This window comes from Otolemur garnettii, unplaced genomic scaffold, assembly GCF_000181295.1.
Source record: "Otolemur garnettii isolate 467f Iridium unplaced genomic scaffold, OtoGar3 scaffold00065, whole genome shotgun sequence".
NCBI classification, from domain to species: domain Eukaryota; kingdom Metazoa; phylum Chordata; class Mammalia; order Primates; family Galagidae; genus Otolemur; species Otolemur garnettii.
The window spans coordinates 6,095,741-6,106,993 of NW_003852460.1; the positions used below are offsets into that span (position 1 = coordinate 6,095,741).

The 11,253-nt window shown below is 45.2% G+C and overlaps 1 protein-coding gene across 1 annotated transcript in view; it reads right to left on the bottom strand.

The window, feature by feature from the left end:
• Nucleotides 1-750: 750 nt before the first annotated feature.
• The window catches only part of ANOS1 (anosmin 1), a 150,702-nt gene continuing 140,199 nt past the window's right edge, over nucleotides 751-11,253 (bottom strand). The window contains exons 10-14 of the mRNA XM_003793042.2: nucleotides 7,828-7,922; nucleotides 4,785-4,956; nucleotides 3,723-3,943; nucleotides 2,465-2,606; nucleotides 751-868 (exon numbers count right to left, since the gene is read on the bottom strand). Of these exons, the coding sequence (XP_003793090.1) occupies nucleotides 810-868; nucleotides 2,465-2,606; nucleotides 3,723-3,943; nucleotides 4,785-4,956; nucleotides 7,828-7,922 (689 nt within the window). The 3' untranslated portion in view covers nucleotides 751-809. The remainder of the gene's footprint in view (nucleotides 869-2,464; nucleotides 2,607-3,722; nucleotides 3,944-4,784; nucleotides 4,957-7,827; nucleotides 7,923-11,253) is intronic.

The following is an 11,253-nucleotide window of genomic DNA, read 5'->3' on the forward strand; positions in this document are numbered from 1 at the left end:
TGAATCGAAGAAAATAAGGGAAAATATAAATAAGGTAACCTATCAAGAAAGTCTTTCCTATTACAGGATGAAATATTAAAAAGTGTCGCCAGAAAAAACCTTCACTTCTCCAAGGCAAACTCTGGTTAGCAGCTCAATTCCTCACCTTCCATCGGCTTGACTATCTTTTGTAAATCACAATTTATAGAACAGACTTTTATTTACTTTACCTTTTATAAAAAGTAGCATAGCAGGCTTACAACGGGAGCATTTTCAGATTTGAATTCATCGGTAGATTTTAGGTTAGAAATGCTCCATTAAAAAATCACCCATGATAAAAAAAAAAAGATCTTATAAAAGATTTGGATACATAGCGCTGTATACTCTTAGCTCCTCTTTCAAACCAAATAAATAACCAAATCCAAAATATATTTTATTGAGCAAATTTATGCTCAATGCATGCACGAATCTCTATTATTATACTACTTTCCTGTTTTAGAATCAGCTGCTCCAAAATCAGGGACGTTTCAGTTCCACAATAACTCAATAGAGATGAGCAGAGCCGTACATGGAAACAGACTTTAAACTCAAATAGGCCTATTCTTCATTTCCTTCATCCTCATGGGGATTGGTGTCCGTAGTCACCGGGTGATTATCTGTTACTTGTTTCCAGATGTGTCTGTGACTGATAAAAGAACTTACTGCACTAAAGGGGCAGGAGCGAGTGGGGCCTCTGCCGGGTCCGTGCTGCTTCTGGGAGTGCCGCATCTGGTGGCCGGAGCTCAGCAAGCTCACCCTCGATGCAACGTTTCAAAATCTTCTAGACCAGTTCAGTATCTTTCTGGAGAAGGCTTGTAATGATGTGGATGGTGATGCTTAAGGTGGGGTCCTAAAAAGTGACACCATGTATTAGTGACATAGCTGTACACACCTTGAGTGAAGGGTAGAGACACGTGTGATTGTACTGAAAGCATCGGATGCAGGCACGTCCCCTCCTAAGACCGTGTCTCTCCACTTCTGGACCCGACCGTGCACACACCCGTGCGTTCCTTCACTCTCTGCCTCTCCTTGACCACTGTTTCTCTTCTCCCAGCACTGATCCCTGCCCTGACCCATAAAACAACAAGATAAAGAAGACAAGCTCCTTCTCAGAAGCTTGTACTTGGTTAAGTAAACTTGATGATCCTTTTTTATTTTCTCAAAAAAGTTTTAAAAATTAACAAAAGCTGGGCTCAGTAGCTCACACCTATAATCCTAGCACTCTGGAAGGCTGAGGCAGGTGGACAGCTTGAGCTCAGGACTTTGAGACCAGCCTGAGTAAGAGCGAGACCCCATCTGTACTTAAAATAGAAAAACTGAGGCAAGAGGATCTCTTGAGCCCAAAAGCTTGAGGGTACTGTGAGTTATGATACCACAGCTCTCTATTCAGGACACCAGAGTGAGAGTCTGTCTCAAAAAAAAAAAAAAAATTAACAAATATTTTTATTATGCCCAATTTCAATAAAGAAGTATGAGAAAAGCATTTTATCCCACCTTTGTGGACTTTTAAGAAGTATTAAGCTTTCCCACTGGGACAGTTTTTGTATTTCTTCAAATTATAACCATAACAAGTTTTTTGTGGCAATTTTATCCTTCATTTAAAAAAAAAAAAACTAAGTTAGAACTATGATTAAATCTCAGTTTTCTTATTATAACACCCAAGTCTTTAACCGCACTTTTTAAATTTAAGCTAGAGAATAAGTAAACAAAATGTGTAACTTAAAAATCATCAAGAGACTACTTGTTTTAAAAGAACAGGTGACAATTTTCTTTTTCTAAATTTTACTTGATTTGGCAAAAAACCAAGTAGATGGGGGGGCAGGGCCTGTGGCTCAAAGGAGTAGGGTGCGGGCCCCATATACGGGAGGTGGTGGGTTCAAACCCGGCCTCAGCCAAAACTGCAAAAAAAGAAAAAAAAAAAGTGGATGGATTTGAGTCATATCATGAAGAAAATTTATGCCCTATATTACAGCAACATCTATGTCACAAGAAAATAAGTTCCTGAGCAAACATTATTTCCTATACCGTTGTCATAGAAACTCTTAATTTAAAAACATTTCAGATCGCTAGGAGACTAAACATTTTTTCACATGTATTTATGTAACTAAAAGACAAGGGAAAAAATGCGAGGAAGGAGATGAGAAGAGGAGGGAGGAATGGAGAGAGGGTGGGGAGAGAAAGGAAGGGAGGAGAGACAGAGAGAGAGAAGAGAGAGGGGGGAGAGAGAGAAGAGAGAAAAGGGAGACACAGACCCACAGCAGCCACACACACTCAAGGTAGCTGGAACCAAATGAAATGCGTGGACACACAGGCGAGTGAGCATTTCACATGAGGACAGTGCCTGTATCTTAGAAGCCTGTACCCATGTCTCTGTTTATCTTCATTTATGAGTGAGACTTTTCTCTCTGTCCCCAAGACCCACCAGGCCACCTTCACCCCCGCTTACGGTGTACTGCTGAGGGTGGGAGGGCAGGTGTCCGGAACGTCTTGATGGTGGCCGGCCCTTCCCCACCTGCGGTCAGCACTTGGACTTCCAGGCGATAGAGTGTGGACGGTCTCAGGTTGGGCACTGTTAGGACATGATGATCCTAAGGCATGACATCAAATAAGGGGCTTGTTAGTGACGTCTCAGAGACCACACGACAACGTACACACTGTTACAGCGACGCCTTCCCCCATTCCAGAAAGCGGCACCCCGGCAGGTTGGGCTGTTCTTTAAAGCCACACTCTACCTGGCACAATATTCCCCCCCATTTGCGGGTGTTCTCTGCCCTGTGGTTCTTAGCACCTCACTCAATTCTTGGCAGCCCAGGACACTTGGCAGAGTTAGAATGTGCCAAGGGGCCAGTTCTCAGGGCTCGCTCCTGGGATTTGATTTATTTTTGAGTCCTGAACATAAGACTTTCCCAGGGTTTAAAGTTTTCAGCTGCACATCTTGTGATGTGAATTCTTGATAGTCCAAATCTCAGTGAATGAGCCAACTGTTTTTCTTCAAGCACAGTATCTGTCACTGCCCATAAGTGAACATGTTTATTTTTATGCCAACACACTCTTCTCAAAACTCAATAAAAACCTAGTACATTCACAGAATAACTGCTCTCTAATGCCATGGAATTTTTCCTTCTGGGATTTAAGTCATATATATATACACACACATTTTTTTCCTTGCTGGATTTTGTAGCAAGGTTTGGTTATTACAAGGGCATTTTCAGAGAGCGTAAAAATCTGTACTTTATTTATTTTTTTAAGCCAAGAAATTAAGTGGCCTGGAAGACAGGCCAGCTCATTACAGGCTCCAGCCAAATTTAAAGAGAGAAAAGAAAGCTGAATAACAAGCTTCATTGTAGCTATTCCCCCTGCCCAGTTCGACACTTCTAACAGGGCATGGACCTGGGGGGACAGAGAGTTAACAAAGTAGAGGACAGTGGCTCCATCACGTGCATGGAATTGACACAGAAGGATAACACCATTCCAGAGCGAGCTCCCATCATCACAATGTATGACGATGACGGCTCACGCCCCTTCATAACTATTCACAACACTTGGGACATGCTAATGTTTATAAAAGACGCTCTCAGAAGAACAGGTGGAAAGCAGTCTGCGTGGTCAACAGCACAGCCCGCAGCAGGACAGAGCTCTGTCTGGGGGCGACTGGAGGCAGGCAACGGACAGTGACCCCACAGGGCCCCCCCGGTGGCACCTACCAAGGGCAGGATTTGTGACTGTGAGATGATACTGTTGGGCAGACTATTCTGCCTGCTCTCGGTGGTGACCTCAGCCCAAGTCACTTGGAATCCCGTCATGGGCTGGTAGAGATTGGCCTTAGCCATCTTCCAAGAAAAGTAGCCTGTGATGTTGAGGTCCTGGACAATGAATGAAGCAGAGAGGTTCTCCGGCTTGGCTAGCACTTTGGAAAGAGCGTGACCTGCAGCAATGCAGAAATGAAGACCCCGGTTAGTAGCCTACGGGAGAAAGCGTGAATGTGGGGTGGATTTCACAGTCATTGCAGGAATCTCAGGGGGTCCTCCATTCTGTGGGAAGGAGGCAGCCAGCTGACCCAGTCCACTGAGCCTGGCTCACACCATCACCCCTCTGACAGATCGGGGTGCGTGGACTAGGAACCTCATCTCTATAACTTGGTGCCACTAAAAAAGTTCTTTCAGGCATTTAAAGAGCCCTGGACAGCTATTGTCACTATATGAAAGGGGCTTTGGCAAAGAGAAGGTCATGGAACATAGAGGCCTGAGGTTTAGAAGGTCCATGTAGGAAGTATGTGTTGGTGACACATACTGGAAGTCTAGAGATGCAAAAATCAAGAAATGTAAAGCCTGTGTGGATGGAAATGAATGATGCCCTCCCAGCAACATGGAGGAGCCAAGCAAGTTGAACTTTTGCGTGGATGAATCCAAAAGGATGCTGTTGACTGTGTTTCTTGAACTGAAATGATGGACCGTGACACAACTGCCTTTGTGGTGACCCAGGCACATCAAAGGGGCAGGATAAAAGTGAAATAATTAAACACAAGTAGTATCTAAATGCTGGCCTTCATTTCTAAAGGCCTGACATGGTCCACAAAGGGTGCCTTTCCAGTGATGTCAGGATTACAAAATAATACAAATATTCCTGCATCTATTCAGTCCAAACTGGACCATCAAGTTACCACTCAAAAAGGGGGGCCCTTTCAGCTTTTAGGGAATGTGTCTTGGGAATGTTTTCAAAGCAGTGCTGGCAGCCTGGACCTGGACCTCCAGCGGGAAGAGACGCACCTGCTTCTCCAGGGCAACTGACATGCGCAAGGCTTTTCCCCTTCAGGGCAGAGCATGGCGGAGTGCTGAAGAAAACAGATTCTGCCTTCGAGTGACCCTTTGGCCGTATGGGTTGGACAGTCACCTTATATTTGCAGGAAAATGACAGATCTTGAAGAATTATATAATTCTCCTAGAGCAAGGGAAAGAGAACATGCCGGCAATAAATCTCATCAGGGATTAGAGAAAACATTGGCAGGACTTGAAATCATATTTCAACAAGGACCTTTTCCTATGTTTGCGGTGTGTGCAATATGGCTTTTATGAAAAGTACAAAGGAGACAGTGTCTGCGCTTTGATTAATGACAATTGTTAACTGCTCCTGTGGCTGTGGGACAGACCCTCGGAATTAAACCGTGCTGGGGCAATTCCACATCAAAGCAGCCGACTGCTCCAGTTTCCAGCCTGCGCGTCTGAGAGCAGCAGTGCAGGTGGGACATGGGAGGCTGTGAACACAAATCTCATTTACTTTTTTTACTTAAAATTTTTAAGAAAGAACCCCGATTCAGGCTTTTCTGAGACACAGAAATAAGGTAGTTTTCCTGTTTGAAAGGATGTTATTTTTTAGCAATGTATCTTTTCCTTTTTGGGCAATGCTATCATTGCTCTCTGGCATAACGTGATTAAACATAACTAAAAGAAGCAGGTTAAACGGCTAAGTAGTCCAGGCTTAGAATATACTTTAATGTGGAGATTTGACATGTTCTATGATGGCAAGTTTGAGACTTTGTCTCTTTTATATTTGGCAGGGTTCCACGCATCTGTTCTCTGTGTATTTAGGACATCCTAGCAGGTGTGTATATGAGGCCCAGATGCAGAGTCTCTGTCCCGTGGCTTCTGGGCAAAGTCTGGGCATTCCTGCCAGACAGCAGCAGGGCTGAGGGCGAAAACATGGGGCAAGAATTAAAATAAAAGCCTGGGCCGGGTGCAGTGGCTCACGCCTGTAATCCCAGCACTGTGGCAGGCCGAGGCAGGTGGATTGCTTGAGCCCAGGAGTTCAAGACCAGCCTGAGCAAAAAAGCAAGACCCTGTCTCTACTAAAAATAGAAAAACTGAGGCAAGAGGATCGCTTGAGCCCAAGTTGGAGGTGGCTATGATGTCACAGCATTCTACCCAGGGCAACAGCTTGAGACCCTATCTCCAATAAATAAATAAACAAGTAAATAAATAAAATAAAACCCTGGCATAGCAGCTCATGCCTGTAATCCCAGCACTCTGGGAGACTGGACCCGTGGATCGGTTGAGCTCAGGAGTTCAAGACCAGCCTGAGCAAGAGTGAGACTTTGTCTCTACTAAAAATAGGAAAACCAGCAGGCATCATGGAGCATACCTGTGATCCTAGGGCTCAGGGAGGCTGAGGCAGGAGGATCACTGGAACCCAAGAGTCGGAGGCTACTGTGAGCTAGGCTAACACTAGGCACTCTAGCCTTAGGCAACAAGGTCAGACTCTGTCTCAGTTTAAAAAAATGAATTAAAACTGGACAGAAGTTCATGTACTTCCTGGGTGCCTGAGTTAGAGGCAGAGCTGTTGCTGGGGAGGTTCAGAGCAGGTGGGGCAGAATGTCAGGGTGTGGCCGTCAATCAGACAGCCCAGCCTACTGCATCTCTTTGGGAGGCTGAATGGCTTTCCCTCAGCAGTGAGTCTGGACATCGTGTGGCACTCCACTGGAATCCAGGTTGGCCATTAAGGGCCCTGCTTCCCAGGTATTCTGGGAATGCTTTCATGTGGCTCAGAAGGCAGACGGTGGCTATCGGCCGTAGCAAGCAAATTAGATTATGCTCTGGTACTAGGAAAGCAAATTAATTCGGCCTAAAGGTCAATTAAAAATGAAAACAGACAAGTTCTAAGCCTTTAGCAACATGCTTTTGGGAGACGTTGATGGTTATTTCTACCAGATACATTATTTATGCTCAGTGAATGGCTACTGTCCCTTTCAGAGTCCCTGAGACGGTAACGTCAGGGCTGGATGGGCACAGGTTCATGAGCCAGATTCCGCAGGGTTACAGAGACACATGTTACTAAAACAAGGGAGAGCCTCACCCCCTGCCCACAAAAATTTTAGTAAACCCGGCTTCTGTTTCTTTCTTTTTCTGCATTCTAAATAGATTTCCTTATTTAGAATATCTGTTTAAATTTGACTGCAGGTCAGAAACTCTGGGACTCATCTCAAGATAAAGAAATTAGTTCAGGAGGAACTTTGGTGAACTGGCTGAGACAAGTCAAGTACAGCAAAAAAAAAAGGGGGGGGGAGGAAGCTGGTAATGTCTGCAAATCCAGGGATTTGTTTTCCTCTATCTTAAAGGCATGTGATCATACGGGATCCTGACAAGAGTGTACTGTTGCTTTAGATTAGGAAATGGTCAAAAGAAAAACATTCTGGTTATATATCCCGAGCCATACTAGCGTACACTTGGGGCATGTTTTTGAATATTTTAAACTGTCCTGATTTATGGCATATAAATTACTGTCATCAACACCCAATGCAGTGGACTCTTAAACATTTTATGTTGCCTTGCTGACCTTAATCTTCTACAGATAACTCGTGTGTTAATCCCAAATTATTTGGAATGATATTCTGAGTAGCACTGACCACGTTGCTACCTCGAATGAATGTAATGGTCTCTTAAAGTGAGACACTGAAATATAGACCCTTGGTATGCAGGACAGGCGGACAAGTAGCATCATCACACATTAACTGGTGAAGTCGGTGGCAGTTAAGGACGTGGAAAAGAGAGGTACTGGTGACAGCATCATGGTGAATTGAAATTTTAAGACTTGCCCTGCGTTGCCAACAGAATAAGTTCTCCACGTGATGGTGTGAATAGACAAAAATAGGTCGATGGAAGGACCATTAGGTTTTGTCATTTTGGTTGAGTCATTCCTCAACAGCTAATTTGTGAGAGGGGTTTATGCATCTGACAAATCTGGTTTGCATATCTGCTTTACACATCTGTCTGTCTAGTCATAGACACACATCAGGTCAGTCTGGAAGGCACCACTTACGTGGGTCACGCCAGAGGGGGTCTCTGATCCGGCCGTTCTGTTGTGAGCACACACTTGTGGAAACCACTGCACATGGTAGCGGCTGACACTGGGGTCTACAACAGAAAACACACAAACAAAAATAACATCACGTTCCATGCAGTCCTCTGCTTTTAAAGTTGAGAGAGGAGCGGCGCCTGTGGCTCAAAGGAGTAGGGCACTGGCTCCCTATGCCAGAGTTGGTGGGTTCAAACCCAGCGGCGGCCAAAAACTGCAAAATAAATAAATAAATAAACTTGAGAGAACAGGAGGAGAGAAAATGAAATTCTACAGGAACCCCCAAATGAGCAGGTGAGCTAAAGGAGGAAGGCGGGTCTGGTGCAATCCTGATTATGTAGTGGGTAACAGTGAAGCAAAGGGGAAAAGTAACACACTGCCAGAGCAAAACCTGTGTGCAAATTCAAGTACTGACGAGAAGAAAATAACATTAGTAAAGTTTTAGCGAAATGCTTCTGAAGCTGCCTTGAGATTAACCTGTCCACGGTTTTCAGGGCGAGCAAACCCGGTGAGGAGGTGTGGTACCCAGCGTGGCTGTCTTAGGTCCTGCCCTAAATCATCAATCCATATTTATTTCCTGCAGTGCTGCCATAGCAATCTCCTTTGTTAGAAGGATCAGGACGCTCGTCTTCCCTCCCCCTGTCCACATCTGCCATCTGAGCCCTACGGAAACATGACTTGCCGCCCTCAGAGGCAGGCAAGAACACTGACCTCTGAAACGTTTCATTCGCAGGTGGAGCTGCACATTTTCTGGGCATTTCTTTACTTTGCAAAGTAATGTGGGAGGGAAGAAAAAAAAAAGACTGAGGACAAGCGACTCATTGAGTGTGGGAAAGCCACTCCACCGGGCTCAGGCTTATTAATCAGCCAGTGAGTCCAGGGGTGTGAAATGCACTGCCTCTCCGGCGATTAACATCTTGTCCCCAACGTCCACGCCAAGCGTTTGATGGGGGTTTTCAGAGGGGAAACCTCTTTGATGAAATTGAGTTGATCTAGTGGGAACTTGCTCTGAGCACTTTGGAACCAGAGAAGAAGAACCTTTAATCAGGGAAAGGAACCAATATAAAGTGAGAACCCAGGGCGTTTAGTTTAAAGGGAACTCGTGTACTGGGAGTTTTCATTTTCACACAGCCTACATCAAGGCTTTGATTTTCTTTTCTTTTCTTTTCTTTTCTTTTCTTTTCTTTTCTTTTTTCTTTACAGTTTTAGCTGGGGCTGGACTTGAACCCACCACCCCTGGTACATGGGGCCGGCACCCTACTCCTTGAGCCACAGGCGCTGCCCTAATTTTTTTTTTTTAAAGAATTATATGTTATACATAAGGATGAAGTTGACAAAGGGAGTGATCCCATACTCTCATCATGCAGTCGTGCAATAGCCACCCAGAGGCTCTTCCCTCCTGACTTCCCACACTAACGGGGGACACAGAGCAAGGAGATCTGGGGGGATGACATCTACACGGGGTAAAGGGAATACATCTGCAGACACACAGAAAGTGAGCGAGCTACAATTTATAACTGTCTTTTTGTATCTGTAATACATCTACAGATAAATGCAGAAACTTAGGGAGTTGCAATTCTAAATATGGCGTCTACCCTGTCTCCCTGAGGAGCTCCTGTTTGAGTACTGACCTTACAGAAAATAGCCATGAATATTAGCAGCACAGAGATGAGTGTGGGCTGACAGAATTGGCTGTCAGGAGGAAAGTATTCTATACGTGGTAAGCTCTGGTCACCTGTACCTATGATGCACTTGAAATGTCACCCGTGCAACTGAGGAATCAAATTCTCAATTCTGCTAATATTTCATTTTAATCAATTTAAGTGCACACAGCTGTAGGTGGCTAGTGGCTACAATGTTGGACAGCTCAGGTCCACCCACAGTGATATAGAGCAAGTGTCAAATCCTAAGATGGGAACGCCGCATGAGTGAGATTCTTTGGTCCAGAGCAGTGAGGGGACTTTGGATTGCCCTATTACAAGCATAGGACAAGGCTTGGCTACCCCAGAAGGTCCTTTATAACCTGAGGGTCCTTTACATGTTTTATGATAAAATGATATGCTTTTTTTTTTTTATTTTGAGACAGAGTCTCACTATGTCGCCCTGGGTAGAGTGCCATGGCATCACAGCTCACAGCAACCTCAAACTCTTGGACTTAAGTGATTCTCTTGCCTCAGCCTCCCAAGTAGCTGGGATTACAGGTGCCTGCCACAACGCCTGGCTATGTTTTGGTTGTTGTTGTAGTTGTTATTGTTGTTTGGCAGGCCCGGGCTGCATTTGAATCTGCCAGCTCTGCTGTATGTGGCTGCCGCCCTAGCTGCTGAGCTACAGGCGCCGAGCCTATGTGCATTTTCTTAACAAGAGTCTCCAAGAATGACTCACAGGACACTCCGTCACACCTCAGCTCTAAATGCTGCCCTGGTTGAGTTCACTCCCTCTTAGCATCTAAGTGTCACCACCGTGAACACTTTCTTTCCTTCCTGTGGCTTGATCATCATTTTCCTGCAGACAGAACCCTAATTTCTACTTCTATGTGAGCCATTCCCTTGTGGAACTGATGTTCCCTCCTTCCTGTCACAGGCAGAGTCTTTCTAAACTCAACATTTCTAAAGCTACACTCCGGGTTTCTGCCCCTAAATTGCCCCTTTCATTCTGAGTGCAGAAGGCAGAAAGTTGGCCTCACGCACAATCTTCAAGGGACGTGGGCCTCAGCAAGTAAGTGCTGGAACCTCACTGCACCTGATCTCTTTATCTGAAAATAAGGACACTGATACGGCCAAAGCAGTGGGTTTGCAAGCGTCTTAAATCACGTGGTGTACTAGTTTTCTAGGGAGGCTGAGATAGGGACCATAAATGTCGCCTAAAGCAACACAAATTTAATCTCTTTGGAAGGTCTGAAATGGGTCTCACTGGGCTAAAATCAAGGCATTGGCAGAGCCGTGTTCATTTCTGGAGACTCCAGGGGAGAATGTGTTTTCTTGACTGTTCTAGAGGCTTCTGGCATGCCTGGGCTGCAGGCGCCCTTCCACTGTCTTCAGAGTCTGGTGGGCTGAGTCCTCCTCTCGGGGTCTCTAATTCTCCTGCCCTCTTCCACTTGGAAGGACTCCTGTAACTGTCTCAGCCCCCACCCAGACAGTTAAGGATAATTCCTCCCTTACTTCAGGTTGTGTTTGAGTCATTAAACAGATTTTCTCTGCTCTCAGAATAGAATGATTCATGTGGCCTTCCAGCTGTCACGTGGGCCTGGCCCTTGGCTACCTGTGCAGAATCTACCCCTATTCTCAACACTGCATCTGTCCCCGTTATCATTTGATTAATCCCTGTCAACACCATTTGGTTAGAGTGCCATGGACACAAATCTTGTCTGTGTGGATCACTGTGGGATCACTC